A 17100-nucleotide genomic window follows, 5' to 3' on the forward strand; every position below is an offset into this window, starting at 1 on the left:
TATAAAACATATCCAATAAAAAATTTAAAAAATACTTTCTTCATAAATGTAGGCCAAAATGTATTCTTCTACATATCTTTGCTAAAAAAAAAAAAAAAATCTCAATACGTCTAAATTGGTTTATGTGAAAATTATAGCGTCTTCAAATGGCGTTAAATATACTGGAATTTTTATTTATTTATTTGTTTGTTTATTTATTTTATACTAGTAATGGTGGTGATCAGCAACTTATAGCAGGACTGCGGTGGGCATTCTGACACTGGGTGGGAACTGACTAACGGCCACTGACATCCCACTGACATTATACAGTGATCAGTGCTAATTGAAAGTACTGATACTGTACTAATAACATTGGGCAGGAAGGGGTTAACATCTGGGGTGATTAAAGGGTTAACTGTGTGTTGTGTTCTTCTTACACTGTGTGTTGTTTTACTAGGGAGACATGCTGCTTTCTCTCTCTCTGCTCTGCTGAGAGAGAGATAGCATCGTGTCCATGCTGACAGGAGAGAGGTCTGTATTTACACACAGATCTCTCCCCTTTCAGCTTTAGCAGCGATCAGAGTGCCCAGCGAGAATTGCCGGCTGGGACCCAGCGATTGACATCCGCTGCAACCAATGGGAGTGCGAGTAGGGCGGCGCATGCACACCCCCTACCTGGAAATGCAAATATTGTATATTTATGTGATTTTGCACAGAGTGGCTGCCCTGTAGCAGTATATCTGCTATAGGGTGATAGGTAAGCGGTTAATATTTTCTCCTAAGCACAGATTTTTTTTCGTTTTAAATGTAAATTAAAGGATTTGTGGTTTTTCATGTCTCTATTGAAGCTACGTAAAAAGGGCCCTCTTCCCTATGTACAGTGGTTTTTTTAGATTTTTTTTTTTTGCATTAGTACATGTCCAAAATATCAGTGCCAGCTTCCCATACCTAAAAAAAGCACTTTGCCTATTAATTCTAAAAGTGGACAGAATTTACTAACATTTTTCACCCCTATAGAGTTCAGTGGGACTTGCCACTTAGTTTCAGTTTGCTGATTGTTAAGCAGAATTTGCTGAACTGCTGGCAAATTGAGTCTGTACAGATTCACTCATCTGTAGTTAGGATTGGGATAACTAATGGACATCAACAAATATCCCTATTTTCATAGACAAACATGCCAGAAGATGAACTAAATCAGGGGCGGACTGACCATTCGAACACTCGGGCACTGCCCCCGGGCCCGGGGTCAGTAAGGGGCCCCATGAAATGCCCCTGGTACCTTTTTATAGGCTTTTTTGGGTGTGCTTTGAGTGTGGGCAAGGACACAGGGGCCCCATGATCTCCTATTGCCCGGGGGCCCCATGAGTTGTCAGTCCGCCCCTGAACAAAATCCATTGCATCCAGGAATACTGAATATTTCTTTCAGGCAGTTGATTTGTGTCTACCAAGCGGTTCCTAATATATTACCACAAGTACAGGTTTTTCCAGATTTTTTTACTCAGTAACAAGTAAAATAATACGTTCAGCATTCGGTTTTAGGTAGATGAAGATGAGCATGCACTAGATCAGCAGATGAACCAAGACACCACAGTGGGAGCAGGAAAACATCCAGTTTGAGGATAGCAGCACTGTAATCCATGAAAAATCTAAGAAGCTCACATATACGGTAAGTCAACTACCTTGTGTTTGTAAATAACAAGATACAAGTTTTGCATGGATTGTCAGTATAGGGTGCCGTCATATGGGGAACTCCTTTTACTCCACGTTAGCAATTTGGGCAGCTATAATAATTGATCCTGAAAACAGTTTTTTCCAGAGTTTCTAGAGTATCAATCATTCCCACACATCTCCTTTTTTGAGATTCCAGAACCAGTGTCATTTATCTTAACTACGTGATCACAGAAATGCCATTCCAGGTATAAGCAGTAGTATTGGGCTTGATGTTGGAGTTGAAAGTCGGCTATTCGTGTATTTTGCAAACATGTTCGCCTGCCGCGCCCCACAATGCAGTGCGCCCTGACAGTGCCCCCTTGTGATGTCATCACAGTATTTAAGAACCATCATCCTGGCACATCTGTCAGATGGCAGGAGCCAACATCGAGAGCGGAGAGGGTTTTTTTTTTCTTTTTTTGGGGTCGGCGCTGGTGGTGGGCATCGTGATTGATGTTGGATCTACTTCAAGGGACTTTTTTTATTTTTGTTTTTAACCGCTTCCCGCCCACCAACAATGTACTGCGGCCAGGCAGCAGCTACAGGCGAAGCGACTTACCCGCGACTGCTGTGTCCGGTGGACACAGCGGAATGAAGATCCTGGTGAACGGGACCCGGTGATCATGTGATCACTATGCGATCACATGATCACAATGTAAGCAAAGCTGTTTTGAATCAACATAATTCATAACAGCTCTGCTTTTCTTCCTAGTTTGATGTGATTGGCCCACAGCTGTCACATGGGGCCAATCATAGCACCCTATCCCATATGACCAGCTCCATCTAATCATAGATCATAGATCACTATCTTCGACTGTCAAAAAAAAACCTAATTTATTCATTACAGTTCATGAATGAGTTAGATTCATGACAGCAAGCTTTACATTGCAGGAGAAATTATCTTTATTTCTCCTGCAAAGTAAAGTGTAAACCCCCCCCCCCCAAAAAAAAGTCCCTGATCACCCTCCCCCACTACTATGGTAAAATTGTACTACTGATAAAAGTATTTAAAAAAAATAAATAAATAAAAATACCATATTGAGAATTTAAAAAAAATAAAATTTTTCCTTAACTACTTGCTGACTGCCTACCCACATTTTGTGGGCAAGCAGCGGCTCTGGGCAAAGCAAAATGTTCTCACATCGCTTCCTAATCTGGGGTGTGAACGCGCCTGCCCCCCCCAGCTGCCCCCCCCCCTGGTCTGTCCAGGAAGAGAAGAGCAAACACGGCACCGAGTTAAAGCACATTTTACACACACACGTTAGATAAGCACATTTAACCCTTTGATCGCCCCCATTAACCCTTTGACCGCCCTGTCACCGTGCCAGTACCATTAGTACAGTGTCAGTATATAGAATTTTTTACTGTTCATCGTATTTCTGCCACTAGCGACATCAGATATTGTCAGGGTCAGTTAGCGCCACTCCCAGCCAGGGTCAGCTAGCGTTAGATTGCCCGCACACTATCACACTCACACTATAGGCCGCTGATCACTCCTATTACTAGTATAGTGTTTGTATGGATCAAGATAAATTGATCACAAACAGAACTATACCAGTGCCTCCTTAGTATAGTGTCCCCCAAAACACAATGTTCGCAGGATCAGTCCCGTTCGCTGCCAGCACTAGCGTTTAGCCCCTCTGCTGTTTTTCACGGAAGATTTGTACTAAGTGATTGTGGGCCAAAGCAATTTATACGCCCAACAATACATCACCACCCACCCAAATTCAGCTCTTGGCAGACAATTTGCATAGAAACCTATCACGGATTCTGAATTTAAAACTTTTTTGGGCCTAACCCTCAACATGGGCATTACAAAAAAAGAATGAATTGCGGTCATATTGATCCACAGAGCCAATTCATTATATGCTCATGTTACATATATGCCCAACATGGACCAGCAATATACTGGTACGTCACTGGAATTTGAGTGGTTATACCGGGATGATATCTACAGGCATCATCCTGGTATCGTTTTTTTCAGCTGGCGGCCAGCTTTCATGTGAAAGCAATCCTAGTGGTAAGTTAGCTGCTGAATTGTTTTTACAAGCAGTGGGAAGGCACACCCACCATTCTGCTGCCTTCCACAGTTTTCATGGGCTCTCCTGTCCCACAGGGGAATCCGAAAATGCAGTTCTGCTTGCTGACTATAGAGCTGCTCAGAGACCAGAATGGCTCCAATCATCTCTAGGTCTAAGAGACCGGAAGCTACGTGCATTTCATTAGTTTCATTTTGCCGGACTTTAACAGCACCATTTGTAAATTGGGAAAGCATCTGATCGCACCGATCTTGGTGAGATCAGATGATGTAAGGGCAGAGAAGATATCTAGAGTCTAATAGACCCCAGATTTCTCAAAAAAGAATACCTGTCAATGCCTATTGCAGTCACAGGGGATATTTACATTTCCTGTGATAGCAACAAAAGTGATAAAAAAGGATACAAATGAAAGGGACAGTGTAAAAACTATTTAAAAAATCAAAATAACCCCCAAAAAAAAGCACCCTCACCCACCCGCACGCGTACACACCTTTGTGCGCAAGTGTTGACCCTGTGCCAGTATGTAAACAGCGGTTGCACCATGCATGTGAGGTATCACCACGAACTTCAGATCGAGGGCAGTAATTTTGCACTAGAACTCCTGTGTAAATATAAATTGGTGACCTGTAAGGGCTTTTAAGGCATCGCCTACAAATATTATAAATGTATGTACTTTGTTGCCATTGCATGGGCATGCGCAATTTTAAAGCATGTCATGTTTGGTGTCTATTTACTCGGAGTAAGATCACCTTTTATATTTTATCAAACAATTGAGCAATATATTGTGTTTTTGTGCATTAAGATTCTAAAAAGTGTATTTTTCCCCAAAAGATTTGTGTTTGAAAAAACGCTGCGCAAATACTGTGTGATGTAAAAAATTTCAACACCCACCATTTTACTCTTTACTCTGCTTTAAAAATAAAAAGATAATGTTTGGGGGTTCAAAGTAATTTTCTAACAAAAAAAAAACATTTTTTTTCATGTGAGCAAAAAGTGTCAGAAAAGGCTTGGTCTCCAAGAGTGGGTGATGTGTGGCATAAGCTTCTAATGTTGACCCTGAAATGCCAGGATAGTAAAAGCATCCCCTCCAAATGACCCCTTTTTGGAAAGTAGACACTCCAAGGTATTTGCTAAGAGGCATGGTGAGTGTTTTGCAGATCTCATTTGTTGCTAAATGTTTTTAGAAAACGAAGAAAGAAAACAAAAATGTATTTTTTGTCTTCTTTTTTTCTTTTTCAAAACCCTGTGACAAAAATGATATCTGTAAAATACTCACCATGCCTCTTATCAAATTCCTTGGGGGGTTACTTTCCTAAAAGAGTTATTTGGGGGGTTGTTTGTACTATCCTGGCATTTTAGGGCCTCTGAAACTGTGATAGGTAGTGGGGAAGTGATAGTAAATATGCCCTTTGAAAGCCTGGAGGTAGTCAGTGGATTTTGGGGGCCTGTATGTAGCTAGGTTGCCAAAAAGTCTCTCACATGTGGTATCCCCATACTCGGGAGAAGTAGGAGAATATGTTTTGGGGTGTTATTCCACATATACCCATGGCATGCAGGAGCAATATATCATTTAAGTGACAACTTTGTGTAAGAAAAAAAATTGTAATTTTCAAAACATTTGTGGCAAAAAATAAAATGTTCCAACATGCCTCTCTGCAAAATCCTTGGGGTGTCTACTTTCCAAAAAGTGGTCATTTGGGGGGGGGGGGGGGTTGTACTGCTCTGTTATTTTATCACCTCAAGAAATGTGATAAGCAGTCAGAAAGTAAAAGATGTGGAAATTGCAATATACTGTATATACCATAGTTTTTAGATGCTATAGCTTTCACACAAAGCAATCAATATACACTTATTGGGATTTTTGTTTACCAAAGACATGTAGCAGAATACTTTTTGGCGAGAATTTATGACTAACTTTGAGTTTATTGGATATTTTTTATAACCAAAAGTGAAAAATATTGTTTTTTGTTTATAGAGCAAAAAGTAAAAACCACAGAGGTGACCAAATACCACCAAAAGAAAGTTATATTTGTGTGAAAAAAAGGACAGAAATTTTGTTTGGATGCAGCATTCCACGACCGCGCAATTACCAGTTGTAATAGCACAGTGCCGAATGGCAAAAAATGGCAAGTGGTTATTAAAGGACTTGTCAAAGACTGTCTTCTGTCATTTTTCACACTACATTTATATTTTGGGAATGAGTAGGGGTACCGTGTACCCCATGCTCATTCACATGGGGGACGGGAGGCAGGATCTGGGGATGTTTGTGGGGAAGCGGCCCTTGTCCACATCAACATTGGGACAAGGTATTTTGGGGGGGCCTTGCCCCAAAGCACCCCCCCATGTTCAGGGAATGTGGCCTGGTATGGATTTTGGGGGGGCCCCCACACCATTTTTAAAAAACAAATTGGAGTGGAGAGTTCCACTCAAATTTCATAACTGGCCCAAAGGTCTTCACTACTAAAATACCGCATGACTTAATAATATAACTCATGCAGTATTTTAGTAGCTGTGCGGTGTCTTACCGCATACTCAGATGATTAGTGAATTGTCCCCTCGGTTTGAAGTTCATGGTCGTTAGGTTCAAATGTTCGAACGTGAACTGAACAGAGGGTGTTCGGCCCATCATTAATAAGCAGATCTTTCCTGACAAATCCCTGGTAGACAATGTGCAAAACAACTGTTCTATTCATGGTGGCAGATATCAGATGTACAACTCAGTCACTATTTGCTTGACCTAAAATGTTGCAATTTTGTGATGTTGTGCTTTACTGGTTACAAGGGAACATAATGTGACACGTTTTCAGTCTTACACCAGTTTGTCATGCATGAATAGTCTAGGTAATGTTTGCTTTACTTTCCAATTCCACTTTCACAATAATCCATCAGATTGACAGCACACTTTGTAGAGATATTTACAAAAACTACAAGTCTATCAGTAATACTCAGAAATATGTACATTGTGATATAAGTTCAAGACCAACTATACATGATATTGTGCAAGCAGTTCCAACTGCACATCAACAAATCTGAGTTCATAGTATGTTATTCAGGTTGAAGATCACAGTATGTTCTCTAACGTTTGTAAGATCTTTCTTATATGCATTTTAATCATGTGTTAATGTGTGACTTTTGTGCAGCTAAAACTATAAATACAGGCAAATAAATTGTTAATTTTTGCACAATAAGTTTAATTCAGAGGTTCCAATCTTGGCCGGATCAGCAGGGACCATTTATGGGCAGGCTGATTGTACACAGGTTGATCCATCTATTCACTTGGGTACAACCAGCACGTTGGATTTTTAGCATGCAATTACTGCCAGCAGCTAAAGCCACTAGCAGAAACCACTGTATTCTCCTGGCAGGGATGGTTCCATGAAACCTCTCCACCGGGAGAAAACAATAGCTCCGCTGGAGGTATTCCCCTATCAACACTGATAGTGTTGATGAAGGAATGGAGCGATTTTCTTTTCTACAACCCGTAGTTGCAGTAAAGAAATCACATCATCTATGGCCTGCTTTAGAGTGAGTGTCCCTCACTTTTTGTCTCGGTGACAATAATTTCACTAGACAGGAAGAAAGGGAAATCTGCTACAGGGACAGACAGATAAAAAAATATCCAACGGAGTTCTAGCCTTCCCTCACCCTACTAAAAAGAGGGCTTATTCTTTCTGTTTGGTTCATCAGGGACTGGCTGAATTCCGACCAATGTATGGTTATCCCTGCTCAACAGAAGTTGATCAACTTCTGTTAAAGGGATATGTTAGAAAACTTTTCATTAGTCAATGACTGAGCAGTGTATTCTGACAACTGCAGGTACATGGTGGAGGGGGGGGGGGATTTATTCCATCCAACTTGTTTGCGTAGATGGAGGAAGCTGTAAGCTTTTTTTCATTCAGCCCACTGGGTGAATGAAAAAAAAAAAAAAACTGACTGTATGGCCAGCTTAGCAGAGCCCTGGATAGCAGTATAACATGGGTTCTAACCTTTCCCTATTCTATCCAAAACTAAGAAAACTGTTGGCTTTTGGTCACACACTTTAAATTGGAGTTCCAGCTGAGAAAAAAAAAAGTCAGCAGCTACAAAAACTGTAGCTGCTGACTTTTAAAATACAATCACTTACCTGTCCCTCGGTCCAGTGGTGTCCTCACCACTGCTGGTTTCACTGGCCGTCTTCTCTCCCCGGCACCAGCATCTTCAGTGTGGGCACCTGGCTGTGACAGCTTGTGGCTTCACAGCCGGGTGCCCACTGCGCATGCGCGAGAAGTGCTGAGTTTTGTGAATGGCCCCGTAGTCTTCTGGGACCTGTCACGTGTCCCAGAAGACTACAGAGAGGGAGGGGGGGAGGACAGCTTCCACTTCCGATTGCCTTAGGCGATCACAGTGGAAGTGGGAGCGTGTACCTGTCAAATTAGGGTATCCGCTCCCCAAAGGTGCCAATCCTTAATGGGGAGCGGGAGACAAACACTTAAAGTGGAACTTCCCCTTTTGAGTGCAGCTCCGCTTTGATTAGTAATTTAGATGTAAATGCTTTACTCCAATCACAATTTTTTTTTTAGTTTTGGACAGAGGTTTTTTTTCTTTTTATGACTCCAATGGGGATAGTTTTTCTCACATCCTGACCATGTGATGCCTGCACAACAAATGGGGATAGGGGACAGGGAGGCTTAAACAGCAACAAACACAATCAGAAGTTCTAAACCTTACTAACCCTGCACAAAATATGTTTCTGTCTTTGTCCTTGTTGTAGATTTTCCATAATTTCCAAATGAGTGGAAATCTCCCCAACAGAGACATAGACATAAATAAACAAAAAGAGTCTTTAATTGTCCCTGTTCAAAACAAAATACAACGTTTTAGCTTGCATTGTGCTTTAATGGAATTTTCTTTTGAAGGCTCAAGGTATTTTACCTTCATGCATTTTATGTATGAAGATAAAAAACCTTCTGTGTGCAGCTTCCCCCCCAGCAGCCCCTAATACTCACCTAAGCCCCCTCTCGATATAGCGATGTGCACTGGAGTCTTGGCAATTCTGGACTCCCTCTCCTCATTGGCTGAGACAGCAGCGGGAGTTATTAGCTCCCACTGCTGTCAATCACAGCCAGTGAGTCGATGAGAAGAGAGAGGCCGGATACGCGCAACCGGGGGTGTCCCCATTGCAAGGTGCTTGCTGTGGGGGCACCCAACAGTAGGGAGGGGCCAGAAGCGCCGGCGGGGGACCCAAGAAGGAGGATCTTGGCTGCTCTGTGCAAAAACACTGAGAGCAGGTAAGTATGATGTGTTTGTTATTAAAAAAATAATATCTAGGGCTGCAATGCTCTCCAATATTTAGAAAAAAGTAATGCAGACAAAATTGGGGAGGCCATAGCACAACTGCTTCAGAAAACACTCATTGATTGGCTGTAATTCCTGCTGATCAAATAGCTTCAATTCAATTCACTGACCCTTAGAAAGTACAGATCAGGGGCAGACTGACCATTTGGAAACTCGGGCAGTGCCCGAGGCCCCGGGGTCAGTAGGGGCCCCATGAGATGTCCCCGGTACCTTTTTCATAGGCTTTTTTGAGTTTGGGCAAGGACACAGGGGCCCCATGATCTCCTATTGCCCGGGGGCCCCATGAGTTGTCAGTCCACCCCTGGTACAGATCAAGTGTGGACTTCACTCACTGTATACTTGTTCCTGCTCAGTGATTCGGAAAGTACTCCCAGTATCAAGTATACCCAGAAAGAGCAGGGAACTAGCAGTTGCAGAAGGTCAGCAATTGCAGCCTACATATTTCTCCTAGTACAGGCTTTCTTTCAAGCATATTTGAACCTAAAAACAAATAAATAAATAAATAAATAAATATATATATATATATATATATATATATACAGTCAGGTCCATAAATATTGGGACATCGACACAATTCTAACATTTTTGGCTCTATACACCACCACAATGGATTTGAAATGAAACGAACAAGATGTGCTTTAACTGCAGACTGTCAGCTTTAATTTGAGGGTATTTACATCCAAATCAGGTGAACGGTGTAGGAATTACAACAGTTTGCATATGTGCCTCCCACTTGTTAAGGGACCAAAAATAATGGGACAGAATAATAATCATAACTCAAACTTTCACTTTTTAATACTGGGTTGCAAATCCTTTGCAGTCAATTACAGCCTGAAGTCTGGAACGCATAGACATCACCAGACGCTGGGTTTCATCTCTGGTGATGCTCTGCCAGGCCTCTACTGGAACTGTCTTCAGTTCCTGCTTGTTCTTGGGGCATTTTCCCTTCAGTTTTGTCTTCAGCAAGTAAAATGCATGCTCAATCGGATTCAGGTCAGGTGATTGACTTGGCCATTGCATAACATTCCACTTCTTTCCCTTAAAAAACTCTTTGGTTGCTTTTGCAGTATGCTTTGGGTCATTGTTCATCTGCACTGTGAAGTGGCGTCCAATGAGTTGTGAAGCATTTGGCTGAATATGAGCAGATAATATTGCCCGAAACACTTCAGAATTCATCCTGCTGCTTTTGTCAGCAGTCACATCATCAATAAATACAAGAGAACCAGTTCCATTGGCAGCCATACATGCCCACGCCATGACTCTACCACCACCATGCTTCACTGATGAGGTGGTATGCTTAGGATCATGAGCAGTTCCTTTCCTTCTCCATACTCTTCTCTTCTCATCACTCTGGTACAAGTTGATCTTGGTCTCATCTGTCCATAGGATGTTGTTCCAGAACTGTGAAGGCTTTTTTAGATGTCGTTTGACAAACTCTAATCTGGCCTTCCTGTTTTTGAGGCTCACCAATGGTTTCCATCTTGTGGTGAACCCTCTGTATTCGCTCTGGTGAAGTCTTCTCTTGATTGTTGACTTTGACACACATACACCTACCTCCTGGAGAGTGTTCTTGATCTGGCCAACTGTTGTGAAGGGTGTATTCTTCACCAGGGAAAGAATTCTTCGGTCATCCACCACAGTTGTTTTCCGTGGTCTTCCGGGTCTTTTGGTGTTGCTGAGCTCACCGGTGCGTTCCTTCTTTTTAAGAATGTTCCAAACAGTTGTTTTGGCCACGCCTAATGTTTTTGCTAACTCTCTGATGGGTTTGTTTTGTTTTTTCAGCCTAATGATGGCTTGCTTCACTGATAGTGACAGCTCTTTGGATCTCATCTTGAGAGTTGATAGCAACAGATTCCAAATGCAAATAGCACACTTGAAATGAACTCTGGACCTTTTATCTGCTCATTGTAATTGGGATAATGAGGGAATAACACGCACCTGGCCATGGAACAGCTGAGAAGCCAATTGTCACATTACTTTTGGTCCTTTAACAAGTGGGAGGCACATATGCAAACTGTTGTAATTCCTACACCGTTCACCTGATTTGGATGTAAATACCCTCAAATTAAAGCTGGCAGTCTGCAGTTAAAGCACATCTTGTTCGTTTCATTTCAAATCCATTGTGGTGGTGTATAGAGCCAAAAATGTTAGAATTGTGTCCATGTCCCAATATTTATGGACCTGACTGTATAACAGCTGACCAGTGTTTAGCTGTAGTGACTGTATTAGTTTTAATTTTTCAGGCTTTGTGTTCTTAATTTGCACCTGGAGACACAGCTAGGATGATAACACTCACTGTCTGCTGAGTATCCATAGAGGAACAGCGTTGCAACCGTAGTCTGCTTTTCTGACTACAGAAATCTTCCTCTCTTCTCATCCCTGTTACATAGTAAGGAGGTATTTTGTAGTTCACAAGATGCTGGGAAGGCTAGTAACATTGTTTGATATATCAGTTCAAAGTCCAGGAAATTGGAAGAGAGCTGAAATTCTGGCAAGATCAACCAGCATTTTTTTTATATTGGAGTAAAATGTTATTAGCCTGAAAAGAAAATGATTGCAGCTACATGTAAGGACTGGTATGCTGCAATATGTTACATTTTTGTTCTTGGGTTTAGATATAATTTAGGAGTGCTATTACTGGCAAAGCTATGACACATGTAGACGGTATGTGGTGCTAGGTCCTGGGGCCAGAAATCCTTTCCAAAATATGAAAAGTATGCAGATATAAAGGATTATGTATGTAATTTACTAAGATCATTTACATTTTACCTTTATTCTGTCCTTAATATGGGGTTCTAGTTCATCCATGAGTAGACCAAGATCCTAAAAGAATAAAAACACATTAATCTATAGTTAGTCCTTTTCAGTTATCCAGATCATATAGTAACATGTACCAACAGATATGTTATATTTACTTACAATCATGAAACTTTATCCTACTTATCTTACACAGCTATACTAACATGTTTAGTTATCAGCATTTAATGAAAAATCCTGAAAGAAAAAAAAATAAAGAATGGAAAAAGGGAGAGATCTACCATATCAGATCCCCTTTATATTTTACAGAATACATTTTTCCTGATACCTGGGTGCATTTACTGTATTCTTTGAAAGCTTTGGCTGAAGAAAAACATATATTAGAAGCCAAATGTAGTGGGGAAAACAATGCCTATCAAAGAAAACAAGCAAGTGCTAAAAGAAGACTTCACCCGCAATACCTTTTCAGATAACTCTGTGATTTATTTCCCTAATCTATATAGCACTGACATATTCTGCAGCACTTTACAGAATATATAGAAGTATCCACAGTCCACTATCTATCTTTTTGGTGATTTATATGTACTCTAGGGGCAATTATGGAAGAAGCTAACTAACCTATCAGTATGTTTTTGATTTATAGGAAGAAATGGGGGAACTTGGAGGAATCCAGCAAACGCAAGGAGAGAACATACAAACTGCATTCAGATACCCAGGATCCAGTGCTAAAATAAAACAAACTACTACTATTAATTTTTGGTGCAAATTTCTTATTTTGTTCATATTCAATAGTTCAGTTTCATATCTCTGTAACAAAAGTTTTGCTGGAAATAGTGCCAATGATGCTTTTAGACTTATCACAGGCATTTATTTTTAATTTAAAGGTGTGCAACAGATAACGAGAAGTTTGTGACTTCATACAGTTGTCAAATCCACAGTCCAAAGAAGTGTAAGGCCGGTAGCATTGTTATCCGAGACATAAGAGAAGGGGTACAATTATACATACGGAAACTGCATCAACTAATAAAACCCAATATGCTGAAGTGTCAGCCACTTAGCAAAGTAGGACTAGGTTGACTGGTATATCAGGTAGATAAAAAGTCCCTGGGAATCCAGTAATTAATATTGGTTAAGAACTGGAGTGCATAAAATATCACAATGTAGAAATTAGAGGTATCTAGTAGCCATGTGTTTCTATGCTAGCCTTGATCTGTGCGCATCACAGGCATTTAAATACACAAGTATCATTAGGACCTATAGTGTAAAAAGACAATTTCTATAATAGATTTAAAAAACCCTGAAAAATAAGAAGTGACCATCACATTGGGGCTGAATGTCTCTAAAATATTGTTAAACCTTTACTGCATTTGGGCAAACAGAGGCTTTGTTGTTAATAAGAAACCAACAATACTTCAACATCAGTGTGATATATCTGTGCATAGTATTCCAGTTTCTAAAGGGTATAATATTGTACACTTGAGGATTTGTTTCTGATAGGTGTAGAATTACCAAATTTTTACTGACAGCCAGTTTTATAATGAGTGGCAGTCCTGATTGAATTTATGTAAGAGATTAGTGAAGAGCAACAGATTGCTGTCATCTAGTATGGAATTTCTTTTGGAGTATACAATAATCTTTTATTTTCCAGAAATTTACGTGCATTCATAGAATATTAAACATATCACTGCGAAATTTAAAGAAATCATTAATTCAACCAACTTGGCTTTAAATGCAACACTCAAACTGTCTTAACATTTTTGTCAGTAAATATTTTCTGTTTCCTTTTTATATATATCTGAAAATGTTTTTAGGCTACCAAAATCCCTTTAAATAACCTTCTAAGGATAGCTATTACAAATCATAGCTTAGATTTCTATCCAGCACTGGAGGCCCACCATTGCCCAGCTGAGGGTATCAGGTCTACATCCTGGGCTTACATGTCTCTGCCCATCATGCATCACGTGTTCTGCCCTAAAGAAGCACTACTTCCAAGGACCACAATGCCAGCTCCTAGGGCTGGCTGGTGACTGGTTCTGCAGCTGTCCTTACAGGCTTTCTTTAATCAGCAGTGATACTCTGTAACCCATACCATAAGAAAAATATTTCATTTTTATGTCTATACAAAATTGTTAATTGCTGAGTTATTACTGGCTGCAATGGGGTACTGCTGACAGAAATGATGGAATGTCAAATGGGTCAATTAATCTTTGGAGCTTCATAAGTACTGGAGCGATACTGTTGCTAAATACTCTCAACTGTATGCAATGCTTGAGCCATTTTTTCCTGTTTCTTCTAATTTGTACATGGCTGAAGATGGTTTTAGCCATGCAAATGCAATTCTAATTAAACAGAGGAACAGAATGAACCTGCAAGAGCATTGTGACTTATCCCTTAAATGTAACAACCTCCAACTAAATATCAATATGACGTTAATCAGATGTATCCTTCCTAATAACAGTTTTAGTAATGTAAAAATGTAAAGATGTATCCTTCCTAATAACAGTTTTAGTAACAATGATATGCTAAATGTAATATTTTTCATATTTTAAATATTATTTTTTTTTAAGTTATTATTTTATAATGACTATTCTCAGTACTACTATTTTTATTATTAAAGTAGTATATAATAAATTATTATTTGTGTAATAAATATTTGGGGGTGGGGTTCAATGAACTATCTGAAATCGTATGCTAATTGCTATATTTTTCATAATTTAAATATAACTATCTTTTAAGTTATTATTTTATAATAACTATACTTATTATCTGAAACTACTTGAAGGGTAAATTCATTGGTGTACGGGAAAGTTATAGCGTTTATGGCGGTATAGATACTGGGATTTTTTTTCTACTAGTAATGGAGGCGATCAGCGACTTTTAGCGGAACTGTGGGACTGCGGTGGACATTCTGACACTGGAGGGAACTAACTTGGTGTCACTGACATCCCCAGTGACACCAATACAGTGATCAGTGCTAAAAATGTAAAGATGTATCCTTCCTAATAACAGTTTTAGTAACAATGATATGCTAAATGTAATATTTTTCATATTTTAAATATTATTTTTTTTTAAGTTATTATTTTATGACTATTCTCAGTACTACTATTTTTATTATTAAGGTAGTATATAATAAATTATTATTCGTGTAATAAATATTTGGGGGTGGGGTTCAATGAACTATCTGAAATCGTATGCTAATTGCTATATTTTTCATAATTTAAATATAACTATCTTTTAAGTCATTATTTTATAATAACTATACTTATTATCTGAAACTACTTGAAGGGTTTGATGAGCTAGAGAGTTGGGGGACCCGTGAGCCTCTACTACATGTATCCTTGATCCTTGTTAATTTTGGTCATTTAAAACTAGACTAATTATACAAATTTTAGTGAAATGTTATTAACAAATAATAATTTATAAAATTAGGAAAATAATATAAAATTACTGGAGTGAAAAACATTATTCAATATAAAAGTTCAGTATCATAACACATATGAACAGTTAAAATGTACTGGTGATAGATAGAAACACTTGAAATAGACTGACATTGCTTCACACCTAACTTAAGCAGAGAGCCAATCACTTTTGTTTATCCACACCAGACTTTGGACAATAATGCCTTCCATGGAAACAAAAGCCATTAAATTTGATTTTTAAATCTGGCTGAGAACTTGTATGCAGTCGCTTGTATATTATGGTTTATATAGAGAGGATTTAAAATGTTAATACTCACAGCAGCATCAGGGAACTCCTCTATGTACAGATCAAATCCCCTTATTTCAGCAGAGAATAATAGCAACACAAGAGAAAGGAGATTCCTCATGATTTCTAATTGTCAGCCAGAGAATCCTCCTGGCATCTAGCAAGAAAACTTTCTTCAAATGAGCCAAAAGCCGCTTCAAAGTTGATTTTATAACTTCTATTTTTTTTCTAAATGTAAAATGATAAACTTTGCTCTGTCCAGTGCAAATATTTGCGATGTAGAAGAAGTCACAGCTAGGACAGGGACTGAGAGGTTGTGCAAACATGCCGTTTTTAGTTTATCTTCTGGTGATAACCAGGTACAGGGATGTTGTCTTTCCATCTTTCTCTTTTTACTTTGAAGTTGATTTTTGATCTTAACCTTAAATAATGACAACAATATATGGAAAACAGCTAGGACCAGCACACCTTACAGATGTATATTAAAAGAAAACTATAGACCAAAAGAGTGTACATGGACCTTGGGTTATTCAATGTGTCTAATGGTACCAACATCTTGAGTATAAATGATATATAGGGGAGAAAGAGTGGGACTTTAAGGAACTGAAATAAAGTTCATGCAGTATAATAAAAATAGTATTTTGTCTTTAGACAATCATACATATTGTACATACACTGCTCAAAAAAATTAAAGGAACACTTTTTAATCAGAGTATAGCATCAAGTCAATTAACCACTTGCCCTTTTGAAGATTTACCCCCTTCCTGAACAGGCCATTTTTGGTGATACAGCACTGTGTTATTTTAACTGACAATTGCACGGTCATGCAATGCTGCACTCAAATGAAATTTACGTCCCTTTTTTCCCACGAATTGAGCTTTATTTCAGTGGTATTAGATCGCCTGTGTGGTTTTTATTTTGTGTGCCATAAAAAAAAAGCGACAATTTTGAGAAAAAAATTATATTTTGGACTTTTTGCTATTAAACAAGTCCAGTAAAAAAATTAGAAATATCAAATTTTGTCATAAATTTAGGCCAAAATGTATTCTGCAACATGCCTTTGCTAAAAAAAAATCCAAATATGTGTAAATTAATTGGTGTACGGGAAAGTTATAGCGTTTACAAATGGTGGTATAGATACTGGGATTTTTTTTCTACTAGCAATGGAGGCGATCAGTGACTTTTAGCGGGACTGTGGGACTGCGGTGGACATTCTGACACTGGAGGGAACTAACTTGGTGTCACTGACATCCCCAGTGACACCAATACAGTGATCAGTGCTAAAAAAAAGCACTGACACTGTACTAATTGCACTGGGCAGGAAGGGGTTAATATGAGGGGCGATCAAAGGGTTAACTATATGTAGGGAGTGTTTTACTAGGGAACGGGGGGGGTGTACTTCAATGCAAGCACACTGCTTGGGATGGCTGTGCTGTGCACAGCCATCCTGAGCAGTGTGCCTGAGCTGACAGGGAGGAAGGCGGTTTGTAAACAAAACAGTCTTCCTCCCCATCGGAGATGCTCGGTAATCACCGGGCACTGGTGAGTAGTTACCGGCCGGGGCCCGGTGATTGAC

The 17100-nt window shown here is 39.4% G+C and overlaps 1 protein-coding gene across 1 annotated transcript in view; it reads right to left on the reverse strand.

The window, feature by feature from the left end:
• The window catches only part of LOC149462363 (inter-alpha-trypsin inhibitor heavy chain H2-like), a 71868-nt gene extending 56170 nt beyond the window's left edge, over positions 1-15698 (reverse strand). Inside the window, exons 1-2 of the mRNA XM_089676857.1 lie at positions 15556-15698; positions 11832-11885 (exon numbers count right to left, since the gene is read on the reverse strand). Of these exons, the coding sequence (XP_089532983.1) occupies positions 11832-11885; positions 15556-15645 (144 nt within the window). The 5' untranslated portion in view covers positions 15646-15698. The remainder of the gene's footprint in view (positions 1-11831; positions 11886-15555) is intronic.
• Between the last annotated feature and the right edge of the window lie 1402 nt (positions 15699-17100).

Source organism: Staurois parvus, unplaced genomic scaffold (assembly GCF_062004578.1).
Source record: "Staurois parvus isolate SC_StPar_1 unplaced genomic scaffold, SC_StPar_1.0 ptg000175l, whole genome shotgun sequence".
Classification (NCBI taxonomy): domain Eukaryota; kingdom Metazoa; phylum Chordata; class Amphibia; order Anura; family Ranidae; genus Staurois; species Staurois parvus.